The sequence below is a fragment of the Diabrotica virgifera genome, chromosome 9, assembly GCF_917563875.1.
Source record: "Diabrotica virgifera virgifera chromosome 9, PGI_DIABVI_V3a".
NCBI lineage: Eukaryota > Metazoa > Arthropoda > Insecta > Coleoptera > Chrysomelidae > Diabrotica > Diabrotica virgifera.
In genome coordinates, this window is record NC_065451.1 from 157,631,477 (window position 1) to 157,650,752 (window position 19,276).

The 19,276-nt window shown below is 32.4% G+C and overlaps 1 protein-coding gene across 1 annotated transcript in view; it reads right to left on the minus strand.

The window, feature by feature from the left end:
- LOC126891740 (N-alpha-acetyltransferase 35, NatC auxiliary subunit-like) overlaps window positions 1–19,276 on the minus strand; it is a 113,148-nt gene that overhangs the window by 42,622 nt on the left and 51,250 nt on the right. The window contains exons 9-10 of the mRNA XM_050661015.1: window positions 11,877–12,043; window positions 2,459–2,666 (exon numbers count right to left, since the gene is read on the minus strand). Coding sequence (XP_050516972.1) covers window positions 2,459–2,666; window positions 11,877–12,043 — 375 coding nt within the window. The remainder of the gene's footprint in view (window positions 1–2,458; window positions 2,667–11,876; window positions 12,044–19,276) is intronic.

Genomic DNA, 19,276 nt, shown 5'->3' on the forward strand with positions numbered 1-19,276 from the left:
CTTCCCTTGTAGACCCTGTTTCTTACTGTCTTCAACATAACCTTGTAGTTTGAAGCCAAGATGAAGACTCCATGATGGTTTAAATATACCTTATTCCTTTAACATCGACTTATTGTCGCTCTCGATATAGCCTAAATGGCTATTGGTGGGTCATTCGACCTACCTCAGTAGCTAGTTTCAACTGCTTTGGATCTGAAGCTTTAACCTGATGATGAACTGATTAGTCCGAAAACGTTTGTTTGTAATGTACTAGTAATGTACCCACTTTGACTCCAACTTGGATCTATTTTAGAAAACAATTTTAAATAAATTTTATACCATCTACAAGGGAAGATTTTTACTTCTTTAGTAAATAAATATATATTAATAGAAACAGACTGTTTGACTTGTATGTACTCAATTCTATATAAATCAAAACGGGAACTGGTGTATGTTTTCAAAGACTGATAGTGTGTAAATAAATTTATTAAAATCAGCTAAGTCCTTTCATCATTTTTAATGCCATCATCAGAGCTATCATCTTATAAGTGTAACTACCTCAAATGAAGAGAAAACTTTGAACAAACACATTCTACTATTAAAAATTAACACAGGGATCTGACCACTGGTCAGGGTATGTATTTATACCATAAATATGAACCAATACATGTATTTTTGGATATACTAACACAGCATCTCAGTGCTAGTGCTCAAAAATTAGGAATCGATGATAATTACCAGTTATATCATGACATTGATCCAAAACATATATGTTATAACGGGTTCATATTTGGTTACTTTATAAGTGCTGAAATGTCATTAAAACACCAGCGCAGTCACCAGATTTGAATGTTATTGAAAATTTGTGACATTAAAAAATAAAGTAAATAGTACCCCAACTATAACTGATAATAAAGAAGGACCTATAAAATATTAGCAATCATAGTTCACTGCCTTGTGTTTATTTTCTTATTTAAGTTTGCTTTATCATTTTAGCCGACATCAAAATCATACATAAAATAATTCAAGGTTTACTGTTATTTAAGTATTTAAGTATGGTATCGAATGGAGACGAATCTCGTGGTTGCGTAACTTGAGGGAATGGTACGGATACACATCAACCGAACTATTCAGAGCAGCAGCATGTAAGATCAGAATAGCCATGATGATTGCCAACCTCCGTCGCGGAGATGGCACATGAAGAAGAAGTATGGTATATTTAAAACCCAAAACATAGCTTGTGCTATTTTAGAAGACGTATAGTAATTTACTTTCAGTATCAGTATGTAATTATTTTCTAATCAATATTGAGCTAGTGACACAAGTAGCGACTGCATCATTTCAGAATTTAAGCTGAGAGTCACTCTAGGTGTTGTAATCAGAATCAGTAATAATAATATTATTGTTCATAAAATAGGACTTTTCAACGCTTCTCATTTGTTTGAATATTAATAATTTATTTACATAAAAATTAAAATTCCATCATGTTATGTCTAACAGCTGATTGTCATTTGTCCTTACATTTACATATTTTTCGACCAATCAAAATTGCAGTTTGAGCAAATTGACCTTTAATTAGAGAATTTGAACAAACTCAGGATGTGACGTCACTAACTGTCACTTTCAGTTTGCTCAAACCAGTTTGATCAAATTATTTGGTGGTGAGAATAGGCCTTAACAAAGTTTAATATTATTTTTCCTTTGCAGAAGATAGAATTATATTTTATTTTATTTATTTTGAATTGTATATAAATATCTTAAATATATTTACTTTGTTTTTAACCTGTGTTTTACTGAGTCTGTCGTCCTAAAAGATTAAGCCAATTAAGATTTGTCGTCCAAAGTTAAGATTGTTTGTGCGATTAATAATTAAGCGCAAATTAAAGCAGTTAGGTATAGGGAATGTTTAAGAAATAAAAAAGTACCATAAAATATCATTTCATTACAATACTAAAATACAGGCTGTTCCATTTAAGAAAATTCAGAAAATACTCATTCCGAGTTTCGACTAACCCTGTATACTAAAATTCAACATTTACCTACACTCGTAATTTCTAACAATAGTAGACTATATTAAAAATCATTTGAACATAAATAGAGTTTTTGATGTCAAACTACTACAATTCTACAGGGTGTGAAAGTTGCTACGAAATTAATAAAAAAACGTACTTAATTATATTTTAAACCACCCTATATAGCATTACAAATCTCATATTTTAAGAAAGAAGACATCGAGGAGAATCCAAAAATGTAAAAATATACAGGGTGTCCCATTAAAAAAAACGAAGTTATTCCGGTATAACCGGAAGTTGGAAATAGATAAAAATATTTTCATTAAATAGATCACTCTTAAAAACCCCTTCATTACAATTTTCACGATTCTGCTGCCTTTAGTTCACGAGATATTTCTAATAGGCCCTTTATCTGGATCACCCTATATACCTGGTGTGACGGTTAAGTAATATATTTCTAAAATTACCTTATAATAACCTCCACACATGTTTTGAAGAGCTTGAAGATATACAATATCTTTATTATGCTGCCTAGATTTCTTCTTATTCTTCTGCTTTTTTTTAGTTGCTCCCTTGCCCTTATGGGGATCGTACAGAAGCTCATTTTCCGCTAAAAAGCTATCCGCCCTAGATAAAGCTGATATGAGCCAACCATACAAAAATTCGTACAAATACCTAAAATAATTATTATCATAGTAATCCTAAGGATACAATTACACAGGCCGACAAATCTGAGACCCAGAAACCACAGTATCCTCTCACAAACAGCAGTTTTTTGCTGCGTTGTATACGAATCTGAGCTCCAAATTGCCGAAATGGCTCTGGTTTCTGAGATTCCCTAACCTAAAAGTGCAAACTAACGGTTTTTGGCAATTTTTGTGGTAATGTAAATCCATTCATTTTTTTCTATGCTAAAATAATAAACATTAAGAGGGTACATCAGGTAACATCAGCGTGTCATCTGTCTATAGTAATAGATACCAATAAAAGTTATTAACAAAAATTGTAGTCAACTTTGAGCTTCACATTACAAAATTAGTTAGAATGTTACAGGGTGTTCGATAACACAGTGGCAGACCAAACTTGTGTTTTTTTAAATGGAACACTCTATATTTTATTTTATATTCGAAAACCTGTTAACTTCTCTATCACAAAAATATAAAAGTTTTTTATGTTATACAGGGTATTTACAAAGTTATAACCAATTTTATATGAAAATCGTAACAAGTTCGACTACCTGTATAAATAAGAATGCGCACAACTGCAATGTTTTATTGATACCATATTTTTTATGTATTGTCAAAATTTTCAAAAATGATTGATATTGCTAATTTTATTTATATCAAATACAGGGCGAGTCAAAACGCAAGTACATTATTTTCTCAGTAATTTTAAATGGAACACCCTGTATTTTATATCACTATTGAAAAGTACCATTACCGTACTTTAATTTTTAGATAACATTCCCTATGTCTAAATTTATTAGTTTTCGAGACATTTTCATTTTTCAATGGACCGGTAGCGTCGCCACCCAGATCACCAGAATTTAATAAACTGGACTGAATTTTTTGGGGTTACATTAAGGCTATGGGTACATAATTCGCAAATATTTTACGGCTATCCCTACTTTTTCTGTCTTTACACGGCAAATTTCGTGTAGTAAAATTCACACTGGTATGGATATGTAAACATTACTAGAATGTCATTCTACTTGAAAATGTCATCATTAACTTAAAGAGATGGCTTTTGAATGTTCTTGGATAACTGCTATCTTTGTATAATTGCAAATTATTAATTCAGTTAATAAATGTAATAATTTTTTCACTAACTATATATTCAGTGATTGTAATAATTTATATGTACAACAAAAACTAATACTCAATCGAGAAAAGAGGAAAAGTGTTAAAGTGATTTTTTAATAATATATTGTTACTATGGAACGCTTACAATTTTGAACATCTTTAAGAACAAAATACTTGGATCACAGAATATATTATCGTGATGTATTCTCTGCTTGGATCTTCCACAAATAATACACAATAAATAACTTTTTATTAAGTTCACGTCTTAAATCAATTATTTATCAAATACACTATATATCAATATTATTTAATCAACAACTCAAAATATTCCCGATGCCATGTCAAATATTTAAAATTGTCACTGATTGTCAATGTCTGACTGACAATATTATGCTGACAATATTATATTCGACTGAGTGCGTTGTAAGACAAAGATAGATTTGGAAAATATCACCACGGACATGGTGTCCATTTTTTTCGAATCCTGAAAAAACTATAATATACTTTTAAAAAATTTAAACGCAGAATGAAAGACTAAATTATTACCGAGAGCCGAAAGTCCCTTAGAATAAATAAAAAGTTTATTTTGAATGAGATATTTGAAATTAAAAATCACACTAAATTTTCTCTTAGTTTTTCACTTCTGTAACTTATTAAAATAAACATTATAGAAGTTCTCAGGGACTTTCGGCCCTCACTAATAACGTAATCTTTCATTCTGAGTTTAAATTTTTCAAAAATACTTATTAGTTTTTTCAGGATTCGAAAAAATGAATCCCCATTTGAATAGCATTGTAGCCGAAAATACGTACCCATCCTCTTAATAATGAAGTTTATAGAATACCTCCTGTTAGATTTTCTAACATAAAGCTAATTATCATTTCTACTTATATAAGAATCTTAATAAAATTCGTCGAATCATTGATAATTTCAAACGAACACATCTGCCCTTTGTAGCTTCCAAAATTAACCAATTCCGAGAAAACATTTGCTTGTCCCGTGGCCTCCCATTTCAGTCGGCGATACAAGGACCCGTGCACTACGAAAACATTCGAGGTTAAGATATATCCGGTTCCCAGGGTTTGGATCGAAATTAAGAACAATTCTTTCAACTTGACAATGTGTGAAGCTGTCTTGCTGTCGGATTTATGTATCCTTAAACCAATAAAGGCCTTTGTCGTTACTGGACTAAATTAAATCTTCTGTTTATTTCTGAACGTAAATTAGACACGCATAGGACATTGATGAATGAGTTCCACTTCTTTTTGGGGACCCAAAGGAAAAAGGAATCCTTATGCCTAAGTCGTTTTTAGTCTCTCGTCTCTCAATCACTTATTCGTCAACTACCGAGCTAATCGGTCGCGTCTCTCGCTCAACTCTGAAAGTATTCACGTCTCGTATTTTCCTATCACATTACACGGTTTTTCACGCGAATCTTCTCTCACTTGTTATTAATCACATGTTTCACTCTTAAATCGCGGTTCACTTTACTGTCAATTGTACATAGCAAATTTATGTATGTTTTTTTGTTGTAGTAAAAACAATAATAATCATTTTGTACGATACTTGTAAATATTAGTGTTTGTGTTAAATAAACTAATTATCTCACACGTATTTTAATCATTTCAACACCGATTTACACCTTGCTTCGACTCGACAAAGAATATCAGAGTCTAATTATATCAACCACTATAGAAGCTGGTTCCCCTCTTGTGTGAAGGACAGGAGATATTCACCAGATCCTTTTACCACAGGTGAAGCGTCCTACACACCTCCAACAACATTTGATGAGATAAAAAATAAAATACAAAGTGTATTTCGATGTGTTAACTTACAAATGCTTCGTAGTGTAAGTAGCTCATTCAATGGTCGTTTTTACGCGTGCATAAATGTGTTAGGAGGTAATTTTGAACACCTTATGCAATTAAATATTAAAAATATTTTATTAAAAGTAGCTTTTAATTGTTTCAAACATGTTTTTTTGCAAAATGTATTACTGGTAAATTATTTTTCGTTCTTTATTTGTAACATTGTTACATTTACATACAAAAGTAGTTTTTAATTGTTTCAAAAATGTTGCATGTTGTGGTTGTGTTTTTTTGTAAAATGTATTACTAATAAATTATTTTTATTTCTTTATTTGCTACATTGTTACATTAATTACCGGATTGATAATCAGTAATACGTCAATTGTCAATTCAGTCATGGCTTACTTAAAATATGGAAAAGTTTAGACACCTAAAATAATTTGCTCTGAAAAATGAAAATATCTCGAAAACTAATAAATTTGGATATAGGGAATGTTATATAAAAATTAAAGTACGATAATGATACTTTTCAATAGTGATATAAAATATAGGGTGTTCCATTTAAAATTACTAAGAAAATAATGTACCTGCGTTTTGACTAACCCATTTATTTGATATAAAAAAAAATTAGCAATGTCAATAATTTTTGAAAATTTTGACAATAAATAAAAAGACATGGCATTAATAAGCCATTGCTGTTGTGCTTATTTTTATTTATACAGGGAGTTGAACTTGTTACGATTTTCACATAAAATGGGTTATAACTTTGTAAATACCCTGTATAACATAACAAACTTTTATATTTTTGTGATGGAAAAGTTAAAAGGATTTCGAATATAAAATAAAATATAGTGTGTTCCATTTAAAAAAACACAAGTTTGGTCTGCCACTGTGTTATCGAACACCCTGTAACATTCTAACTAATTTTGTAATATGAAGCTCAAAGTTGTCTACAATTTTTGTTATTAGCTTTTATTGCTATCTATTACTATAGCGGATCTATTGAGCTTTACCCCACTAATCAATCACCCTGTATTGTGATAATGTACCGGGTGTCCCAATAAGAATGGCTCTCGGCCATATCTCAGGAACCGTTTATAGTAGAGCTTTGAAATAAAAAATTTTATAGCAAAAGTTACCTCAGGAAAAGCCTGGAAATTATTTTCATAATTGTGGGTCCACCGCTAGAGGGCATAATTGAATATCAAAAATTAAAAAATCAAAATTTTACAAAATTTTCCTAATGAAGGGGCATTGAAAATCCGGTCATCGTATTTTTCATATAATTCTGCGCATATTTGATTTCGCAAGTTTAGGTCTACCTTTGCAAGTAAGAGGTGGGGGTGAGTGGGAACCTTGTTATGAAAAAATGGCTGTAAGTCCGGTTCTGTAAAATCAAATCTTGCAAATTTGACCTTGTTGAAAACACATCTTTTTCGTCAATGTAAAAGTTATGATTTCGAACCAACCTACTAAGTAATACGCCAGCTATAAGGCGTTATTTAATTTTTTTCAGGAATCTAGTTTTCTTTGGAAAAGATTAAATACAAGTATGCATTTTTAATCCTACATTATAAAATTAGATTAAATTAGCAATGAAATAGCGAAAACCGCATGTCGATACCTTTTTCTATCTCGAGATATCATACGAAACGTGTAAATTTAAAAACATAACTACTGTCACCGGTAAACGAAGTTAATGAAAAGTAGTGTGCTATGATAAAAACAAAGAAACATTTTCCAGATGTCAACGTATATAATAGGGCTTTTCAACGCTTCTCATTTGTTTCGAGCCTCGGTCATATCTCGTATACCTATTAATATTATCACGGATTATACGACATATGACAGAGGCTCGAAACAAATGAGAACCGTTGAAAAGCCCTATTAATTAAAACAACAAAAAAATAAAAACAACTATTTAGTGTTAGTGACGTCATAAATGTTCAAATTTTTGCAAATCATTTTCGTTGCAAGCATTTACTCTCTTCAGATTGAACAGCGGTTTCAATTTCTGCTCTTGAAATGCTTTCGTATTCTCTGGATAATGTTTTCTCGAGTAGTGTATTAGTATTGTAAATGCTTGCTTCAAAAATGATGGGCAATAATTTGAATATTTAGGTCGTCACTAAGTAGTTGTTCTTATTTCTTTGTTATATTTTATAGTGTTGTTTGTCTTTATATTGTTGTTTTAATTAATTATATTTTTATACATTGACATCTGGAAAATATTTCTTTGTGTTTTCCATAGCACACTAGTTTTCATTAACTTAGTTTACCGGTGACAGCAACAGTTATGTTTAAAATTTACACGTTTCTTAAGATATCTTGAGATAGAAAAAGGTATCGACATGCGGTTTTCGCTATTCTATTGCTAATTTAATCTAACTTTATAATGTAGGATTAAAAAGACATAGTTGTATTTAATATTTTCCAAAGAAAGCTAGATTTCTGAAAAAAATTAAATAACGCCTCCCAGCCGACTTATTACTTATTAGGCTGGTTCGAAATTATAACATTGTAAATGTATACATTATTATACATTGTGTATATTATATCATTTACATTAACGAAAAAGATCTGTCTTCAACAAGACCCAGTTTGCAAAATTTGATTTAGCAAGACCGGATTTACAGCCCTTTTTTCATAACAAGGTTCCCACTCACCCCCACCTCTTATTTGCAAATGTAGACTTAAACTTGTGAGATCAAATATTAGCAGAATTTTATGAAGAATACGACGATCGGATTTCCAGTACCCCTTCATTGGGAAAATTTTATAAAATTTAGATATTTTAATTTTTGATATTCAATTACGCCCTCTAGCGGTGGACCCACAATTATGAAAATAATTTCCAGGCTTTTCCTGAGGTAACTTTTGTTATAAAATTTTTTATTTCAAAGCTCTACTATAAACGGTTCCTGAGATATGGCCGAGAGCCATTCTTATTGGGACACCCGGTACACATTGTTATGACGGTGACTATTTCTCTATGTCGACGAATCTGTCAGTTAGGTTTGATTTCTTGTTATAGATAATCAATTTTAGGAGTTCGAATGTGACACCAAATCTAGGTATGGGATAAAAAAGTTTTTTTAAAGAAGGTGTATTATTGTGCTCTTAATGGCGGTACAGACTCGTCTTTGTAATGTTTTATTTAATCTTATAGAGTAATTTTCACGTACTAACATATTTCTCAAATTGTTCTCTGTACCGCCATTCTTTACGTATATGTATGCCAAATAACTACAAATTATTCAAAATTAAAGCCGCAATCTTGGAACGCGATTTCCTCTTGATGACGCGCTGATGTAGCCTCTTAAAGTATAAGTCTTTCTCTTTCAAATGCAGTCGAGTTTGCTAAAAGGGGTGGTTTATAGGGATTGATAGGATTCGAGGTGTTTTGTTTCGATCAGAAAACACAATTACTGTATTTGATTCAACCCTGTTTCTAGGGACTGGTTGGCTTTGGGGTGTAGGTTTACGATTGTTGGATTTGGGGTTATTTGATTTGGGTAGTCAGGTTTGAGGTTGTTGGAATAAGGTTTTATGAGTTTGGAATTTCTGAATTTCGATTTTCCGTTATACTATACAGGGTGTTTGATTAGTGTGATAAAGCTCGGTAGATCTACTATAGTAATATATAGCAATAAAATTTGATAACAAAAATTGTAGCAAACTTTAAGCTTCACATTACAAAATTAGTTAGAAAGTTTGATAACGTACTGGCAGAACAAACTTATGTTTTTTTTTAAATAGAACACCCTCTTTTTTATTTTATATTCGAAATCTTCTTAACTTCCCTTAACAAAAATAGAGAAGCTTGTTATGTTATACAGGGTACTAACAAAGTTATAACCAATTTTATATGAAAATCGTAACAAGTTCAACTCCCTGTATAAATAAAAATAAGCAAAACAACAATGGTTTATTGATGCCATATTTTTTATTTATTCTCAAAATTTGCAAAAATGATTAATATTGCTAATTTTCTTTTTATCGAATACAGGGTAAGTCAAAACGCAAGTACATTATATTCTCAGTAATTTTAAATGCAACATCCTGAATTTTAGGTCACTATCGAAAATTATTATTACCCTACTTTAATTTGTATACAATATTCCCTGTCTAAATTTATTAGTTTTCGAGATATTTTCATTTTTCTGAGCAAATTATTAATTATGTAGATGTCTAAATGTTTGCTAAGTAAGCCTTAAGCCATGACTGAATCGTCTAAAACGGACAGTTCACCGTAATTAAATTGTTTGTGTATTTTGTTAATAAATAGTTAAGATGTTAGATTGTATTTTGAAGTTTTAATGTACTAATGCTTCGTAGTGTGTACCTCGTCCAATTTACTTACCGTTGCACGTCATCCGCGCCATAGCCTGTGACACTATACCAACACGAAATATCTAGGCGGTAGGTGTGTTCCCCTTTAGAATCATTTTGATTCTAAAAAAGAACACACCCACCGCCTAAATATTTCGTGTTGGTATCGTGTCACAGGCTATGGCGCAGATGACGTGCAACGGTAAGTAAATTGGACGAGGTATACCTAACTCATTTAAGGATTGTGTTCAGGCGGGCATTGTTAGGTCATTTTGAACGTCTTATGTAATTAAATATTTAAAATATTTTATTAAAAGTAACTGATTTTTTCACAAATGTTGCATTTTGTGTTTGTGTGTTTTTTTGTAAAATTTATTACTGATAAATTATTTTTCTTTCTTTACTCGCTACATTTTTACATTGATTACCTGATAATCGGTATTTGTCATGACAATTTGGATACAATTATAATTTGCTCTGAAAAATGAAAATATATGAAAAACTAATAGATTTAGACATAGGGAATGTTATATAAAAATTAAAGTACGGTAATGGTACTTTTCGATAGTGGCATAAAATACAGGGTGTTCTCTTTAAAATTACTGAGAAAATGATGTACTTGCGTTTTGACTCATCCTGTATTCCACATAAAGAAAATTACCAATGTTACCTATTTTTAAAAATATTGACAATCAATAAAAAAATATGGCATCAATACACCATTTCTGTTGAGCATATTTTTATCTCTATACAGCTTGTTGAACTTGGTTTTCACAGAAAATTGGTTGTACCTTTGTAAATATCCAGTATAATATAACAAACCTTTATATTTTTGCAATAGCAAAGTCAAGAAGATTTCGAATATAAAATACAGGGTGTTCCATTTAAAAAAAAAACGTAAGTTTGGTCAGTCACTATGTTATAGAACACTCTGTAATGTTCTAACTAATTTTGTAATATGAAGATCAAAGTTGGCTACAATTTTTGTTATTAACTTTTATTGCTATCTATTACTATAGTGGATCTATTGAGATTTATCACACTAATCAATCACCCTGTATATGGCTTATAGGTTTTTTAAAACTAACAAACTTTTAAATTTGATATCTGAGCGAAAAAGCAGATATATCAGTAAACTGGATGCCATTTAAAATACTGAGACTTATAATTGATGATTATAACAGTTTCTGTGAAAAAATTATATTATTAAAATGCTACGTATCCTCAAAATTATCAAAAACCACTATTTTTGCACTTTTAGGTTGAAATATCTGATAAACCAGAGCCAAGTTGGCAATTTGGAGCTCAAAAAAAGTATATTTGGTCAAATTTTGTCGACCTGTATTATCATAGTGATCCGAAGAACAAAAACGATACTACAGTCCGTCCAATATACTTACCGTTACACGTCATTATCTACGTCAGAGATCTAAGTTGACGTTGTTGCCCAATTACAAAAAATTCTTGAATTCATTTTAAATCAAATATATCACATAATTTTTGCGGAAGCATAATAAAACAAATACTTATAGTAAAGAATAAAAACAAATTTGAAGTATCATCACCGCAACTGTCAAATATTTGTTACCAATTTATGCCAAAATGTCAGCTTTGTTCGATAGCAGTTAGAGTGTAATCTGAACAAGTATGCTTTATCAGAACGCTTTATATTCCACTTATACAAATTAAATGAAACAAGTTAGGGTATGTTTCTTTAAATGTACATTAATAGAAATTTTCCAATATTATATCTACGCGTATATAAGAAAATATGTCTAGTGGCCGTAATTCCAGTGTACTCGGCTAAATGATTCTAAAAAGGAACATACCTACCGTCTAAATATTTCGTGTTGGTATCATGTGACGTCACCGGCTATGACGCGGATGACGTGCAACGGTGAGTATATTGGACGGAATGTACATGAAAAATATTAATATCATACCAATAAATATAGTAAAACTCGTGCACGCTATATAGCTCTAACTCAAACCCAGTTAAGAGATACATAATCATTATTCTTAAAGTATGATATAAAATCCAGGTTCCAAAACAGGCTATATGTGAAGAATTTACGGAAAGGGTGTGCAAATAAGCGTCTACTCTTTCTGCCTGAAAATAATTGTTTCAATTAATACACTCACCGGCAAAATTAACGGCCCACCTTGTATTTCTTTCAATGTGCAAAAATTATCAATCTTGCACCACATTTTATAAAAGATACTGTGAAAACCACCTTTGAGGAAAACAAAACGGTAAAATTTTTGAAAAAAAAAGTCGTTTATCAATGCTTAGCATAAATCCAATGTTTAAAAATCTTGGAAGAAAACTCAAACAAACATAATTTTGAAAATCATAGTCTAATTAAAAAAGTATGAGTATGTCTTGGAATGGGTGTAATCTTGGATATCACATTGGGGGATATTGTGCCACTCCTTTACCGCAGCCGTCTTAGACTCTTCTTCTTCTTGTTGTAGTGCCTATCCGTTTCGGATGTTGGCGACCATCATGGCAATCTGTACTTTGCACACTGCTGCTCTGAAAAGATTTGTAGTGGTTGTGTTGAACCACGTACGTAGATTTTTCAGCCACGAAATCCTTCGCCTACCTGGTCCACGCTTTCCCTCTACTTTTCCCTGTAAGACCAGTTGCAGTAGTCCATATCTTTCACTGTTCCTCATGATGTGACCGAGGTATTCGATTTTGACTGTTTTTATTTTGATTAACAGCTCTTTTTCTTTTTGCATTCTCAGCAAAACACCCTCATTAGTAATGTGGTCGGTATAAGATATCTTTAGGATTCGATGATAAAGCCACATCTCAAAAGCCTTAATTTTCTTGCAAGTGGCGTCTGTGAGAGTCCACGACTCAACTCCGTACAACAGTATAGGGAAGATATAACATCGTAGTAATCTGACTTTTATGGATATCGACAAATCATGACATTTGAACAACTTTGCCATTTTTTGAAATGCAGATCTTGCTTTCTCTATCCTACATTTGATTTCTATAGAATGGTCCCAATTTTCATTGACGTTCGTACCAAGGTAGGTGTATGTTTTTACTCTTTCGATTTGTTGACCATTCACAGTGATTCGTCCAAATTGCTGTTTGTTCTTAGAGATACATTTTGTTTTCTTAGTGTTTAGTGAAAGTCCGTATCTCTGACTGACCTCTGCGATTCTGTTCATTAACTCCTATAGGGCTTCAGAACTGTCAGCGAATACCACAGTGTCGTCTGCGTATCTTATGTTATTGATACATTCTTCGTTAATTCGAATTCCGACTTTAACATCATCCACTGCTTCTTGAAAGATTTCCTCAGAGAAGATGTTAAACAGCAGTGGGGATAGTATACATCCCTGACGGACCCCACGTTTGATTTTGATATCGTCGGATTCTCTTGTCTTTGTCCGGATAGAGGATGTTTGATTCCAGTACAGATTGCTGATAATCCTTAAATCACAGGTGTTAATTCCAATATTGGTTAATATATCCATCAGCTTGTTGTGCTTTACTGTATCGAACGCTTTATGGTAATCAATGAAACATGCATAAATATCGCAATTTACGTCTCTACATCGTTGAAATAGCACTTGTATACTAAATAGAGACTCTCTTGTACCCACTGCATTTCGAAAACCAAACTGATTCGGCTGATTTTTCTTCGCACAGTCTATATATCCTTTGATGTATAATTTTTAGAAATAGTTTTAAAATATGGCTCATTAAGCTGATGGTTCGGAAATCACTGTAGGATACAAACTTTGTTTTCTTTGTTAAAGCAACAAACGTCGACTTCAACCATGTTTTTGGTATTACTCAGCTTAAATATATGTCGTTAAATATTTTGGTTAGGCGTTGAGTACCGTCGGTGTTAAATAGTTTTATGAGTTCAGCATATGCATTGTCAGGTCCAGGAGCCTTGCCATCTTTTAGTTGTGATATTGCTCTTTCCACTTCATCTGATGTGATTGGTAAGTGGTCATCACAATGTAGGATGGAGGTTGTTCGGATCTAGTATCATCAAAGAGTTCCTGTATGTATTTTGTCCATATGCAGATTTCTTGATTTATGTCTGTGATGATATTCCCCTGTTGGTCTCGCAATTTGCTAGCTGTGTTGGATTTCTGAAGACCAGCTGCTTGTTTAACCTTTTTATGCATGTTAAACGTATCATGTTTTTTCTCTAACGACTCTATCTCTTCACACTGTGATTTTAACCAATTTTCTTTGGCCTTTCTTATTTCAGTTCTTATTTGTCTCTGAACCGTGTTGTACATTATTTTGTTGTTTTTTTATTTTCTTCTTTCTTCCGTAAGTTGTAGTATATTGTCGTTCATCCAACTTTTTCTCATCTCTTTCTTTTCTATTAGATGTTTTTCTCTGATGCTGTTAAAGGTTTCACATATATTTTGGAGTGATTCTTCGGCATTATATGTTTGCTCCATATTAATTAGCTTCTTTGAAAGAATCTGTGCGACTGTCTCTTTTGTTTTCTTATCTTTTAGTATTCTCATATCGCACTTTTTGTTGCTGTTCTTTTTTGCAACCTTCTTGAATCTAAACCTAAATTTACCAACAACAGGAACATGATCTGATGATACGTCAGCACCGGGGTAACCCTTAACAGATAGGCATCCATTATGGAATCCTTGTTCACCATTATGTAGTCAATTTGATTCCGTATTACGTTTCCTGGTTGATCTTGCGGGGAGACCCAGGTGTACAAGCGTCTTGGTGGTAGTTTGAAAAATGTGTTTAGTATTGAAAATTCTTCTTCTTCTACAAACAGTTTTAATCTGTCTTCCTGCGCGGGAGACAGGGACTCTGCGCGAGAATATGTTAACTGGTCCGTGGCTGAATGGAAGAACACTGTTCTCAGATCAGAGCAGAACAGACCTAAGAAGTTCAAATGGACGTCAGCTTGTCTACAATCGTCAAAATGAAAGGTTTGCTCCATGCACTATAACCGAAACAGTGGCTTACCGAGGAGGGTCAATAATGATTTGAGGAGATATATCTTACGAAACTCGTACGAATCTTGCTAGGCTCGATAGAGGCAATGTGAACGTTCAATGATAGGTGGAAGAATTTCTCCAAGACCATATCATGCCTTTCGCACCGTTCATTGGTGAAAACTTTAGATTAGTGCATGACAATGCCGTTGCCATACAGCAAGATTCAACCGTGAGTATGTACCTTAATGAGGTCGGAATTTAAGTTTTACCATGGCCTGCACACACTCCCGATCTTAAGGCTATAGGTACATAATTCGCAAATATTTGACGGCTATCCCTACTTTTTCTGTCTTTACACGGCAATTTACGTGTAGTAAAATTCTCACTGGTATGGAAACTGCAGACGTAAACATTAGGTTGACATGGACATTGTCATTAGAAAGGTAGAGATGGCTATTTCGGTTTCGTTCAGTTTTTGAATGTTCTTGGATAACCTTGACTTGTATAAATGATAGGATTATTTTTTCACTAATTATGTATTCAGTGGTTACCATTATTTATATACTATACAAATAGTCGAAAAAGAAAAAAAGTTGTAAAATTATTTTAATAATGTACTGTTACCATGGAAAGCTTAGATAAGGTATGAACATGTGAAGAACTGCGTTGTATAAATGTAGTATTACTCAATTAATTTATAAAGACTTTATGTATTTCTTTATTTGCGCAAATTAAAATATGGGACGTTGTTACAAGAAATGTGTTACTGAAAAGCGAAGAAATAGACGGTTAGCTCAATTGAAGTAAGTATTTTTTTACATAAATCAAATTAATTACTTTTGTATTTTTCAAATTAATTTTAAATTTATAGTGAAAATATGATCTATAAAATCTATCGGTAAACCAATAATTTTCGAATTAAATTTTATTCTCGTTTAAAGGAGTAAACTATTTGTTGGATTGTTGGAAGTTTTTGCCGATTGTAGATAATTATGTTTGTGGTCATATCAAATGAATGATCACATCAAATGATTTATTACATTTGCCACAAATGTCAACTAAAGTACCTCGATAATAAAACTGGACTGAACAAAGTCCACCAATTACAAATCTACTCTCTCTTACTGAGAGCCTCTGTCATTTTCTTCCCGCCATTTTCGTAATTTTCTACGTTACAATTCAAATTGAAATGTAGAAGCGTATTGTATTGTTTTTCTTTATGAGTGTATCATAATCTATATAATAAGAAAACCAATAATAGGTATTAACTAAGTAACACATTAATTTTTTTTTTTAATATTTAATTCTGAATTTTATAGACGAGCCCGGTATTCTGGAGAGGCAGCTGAAGAAGTATCAGAGACAATTACTATGTAAGCCATCCTTTAAATTTTTTAACATTAAATTAATACGATTTTTCTATAACAGTCAATCCCGTAATTTCAAAGAATCTGGCGAGGAGAACATAATACAGAAATATTCAGCTACTAGGTAAGTTTTTTTTACAAATTTATAATATATTTAAAGTGCAGTTAACTGTTCTTCTTCTTTAGGTGCCGTGTCTGTATTCAGACGTTGGCCGTCATCATGTTTACAATTTCCTGAAACCTCTCTCTATCGGCTGCTGCGCGAAATAGTTCTTCTACTGTGCAGCCACACCATTGTCTAATATTACGCAGCCATGAAAGTTTCTTTCGAAAAATCCATCTCTTTCCCTCCACTTTTCCTTGTATTATAAGGCGAAGCAGATGGTATTTAGGTCCTCGAATTATATGGCCGAAGTATTCTGTTTTTTCCTCTTTATGATGCTTATGAGCAGACGTTCTGAATTCATCATTTGAAGAACATCTTCATTGGAAGTGTGCGAAGCCCACGATATCTTTAGGATCCACAATCTTTAGGATTTAGCACCACAATGCGAATGCATTGTTTTAAGTCTTAAATGTATCATTGATATAGTCCAAGATAAATATTGTAAATAAATAATGAACGTACATTTACCTCAGTGTTTTATTCCTTACAATCTAAAAAATAAACAAAAAATATGTAGATGTGTAGCCGAAAAGGTACAGGCACCAGAGAAGCAAGTATGGTATTGACACTGATGACAGAAAGGTATCTTGAGGTTCAAAAACGGCTGTATATATGCTTTGTTGATTTTTGAAAGGCCTTCGATCGCATAAAACACAAAACATTGATTGAGGTGCTAAAAGAAGTAGGGATGGATAGACACGACATAGCTGTCATAAGTAATACATACTGGAACCACACAGAATGCGTTCGAACAGAGAACGGAAACACCAATTACATAAATATAGAACGAGGAGTGCGTCAAGGATGCATTTTGTCCCTCCTATTATTTAATGTAAATGCCGAACATATTTTATAATCAGAGCTTCTCTTGAAGATTGCCCTGAAGGTGCCAGAGTTAATGGAATCATCGTTAACAATGTAAGATATGCCGATGGCACTGTATTATTAGTGGAAACAGAAGACCAACTTAAGATATGGATGAACATATTATCAGAAGAAAGTCACAGGCTGTTAAAGTCATTCTTCAGAGTTCGCAAAGCTTCATATACCTGGGGAGAGAGCTAAATACTCAACTAGACCACTGAAAAGAAATCATAAGACGCATTGAAATAGCAAGGTCTGGTTTCATGAACATGCGTAAAATGCTCTGTAACCCCAAACTATCAGTCACAATAAGATTGAGAACACTAAAGTGTTATGTGTGAATGTGTGGTCTCTATTACTATATGGTTGCGAGGCCTGAACATTAAAACAGTATGATGCTAACAAATTGAATTTATTCGAAATGTGGATGAACCGCCGAATGTTAAGAATAAGCTGGGCCAGCCAAAAATTAGATAGACGTCATATCTAGGACACATAATGCGCCATAGGGAATTTGAGCAGCTCCAGGTAATATTAGATAGCAAGATCGAAGGTAAAAGGGGTTAAAGAAGAAAGAAAAAATCTTGGCTCCGAAACATCAGAGATTGGACCCACACAACAGGAAATGACTTAATTCATCAAGCCCAGAATAGAGAGAAATTTGTCATATTGACCGCCAACCTCAATAGAGAAGTCACTTAGGAAAAGGAGTCCAAAATATCATGTTATTATTTTTCTCCGAGAAAAAAAAAGCGTTAAAACTCTCCGTAAAAGCGAAGCCTTTAATTATAAAATCTTAAAATCATCTTTATTAAAATATGAAGTCAACATTTAATAATTCACTCAAGAAAATGGGTGGAATGCATAAAACGTAGTAGATGCTATTGCTTCAGCAAATAGTCACTACCTTGTAGCATTTTCTTTTACATAAAAGTATGTGCTTTTGTTGAGAAGAACTTACTACACAACAGAAGTACCTACTACTGACCAGAAGTATCTACTACAAAGCGTAGCGCCAGCCGTGTCTGCATTACACCAATCGTGATGGAATTAGTTTTCCATGTGCTTGTGATTTGTGAGTTCACATTTTTACGTATGACGTTTTCATACCAAATTATTAGAATTGTACATGAGTAAAAACGAGTGACTCAGATTCCGAAGTGACAAACGAGTTACGCGAGGATAAAAATGAACAATTGTTATTTGTTAATCTTCTTCACAATTATTAACTTTTATTTGATAAAAGAATGACCCCAAAAATTAAGAATCTTCTTCTTAGTTTGTAAATTTTTCTATGAGACACATTCATAAATGCTGCCATATTGTAACAAAAAATACCTACGCCGAAGACGTCCACCCACCAACTTCACTTAAACTGAAGCAAAATACTACAAAACAAGCACATACTTCAAAAGCTTAGTACATTCTTCTATGTAGGCTAGTAAATAGTAGCAAATACTACGGAGAAAAGCAAATGCTTTTTAAGTGTAATGAAATCTTCAAAAATGTAGTACGTACTTGAAGCATTAGCATTTACTACATTTTATGCCACAATGGGCACTTTACTTTATAGCTAAACTCGTACCTATTTACGGTTATCGGAACAAACTCTTATAAAATAATACTTTTATTTGAACTTTAATGACTTAAAATACTTGGATTTTCCATAAATAATATATAAAAAATAAATAACTTTTTATTAATTGTACGCCTTAAATCAATTATTATTTTTCAAATTCACTATCCATACTATTTAATGAACAACTCTTTGATTGATTTTGTTACTATCGTAAAAGCGTTAAAAAGCAGTAGCAGAATGAACTGCTATATCAAAATAGCGGGTCGGACACATTTCTACTTGTCACTGTCTTGAGTCTTGTCATAACATTATATTCGACTGAGTGCGTTGTATGACAAAGATAGCGAATGTTCGATTTCCACGGACATGGTGTCCATTTTTTTCAAATGCTGATAAAACTAATAAATA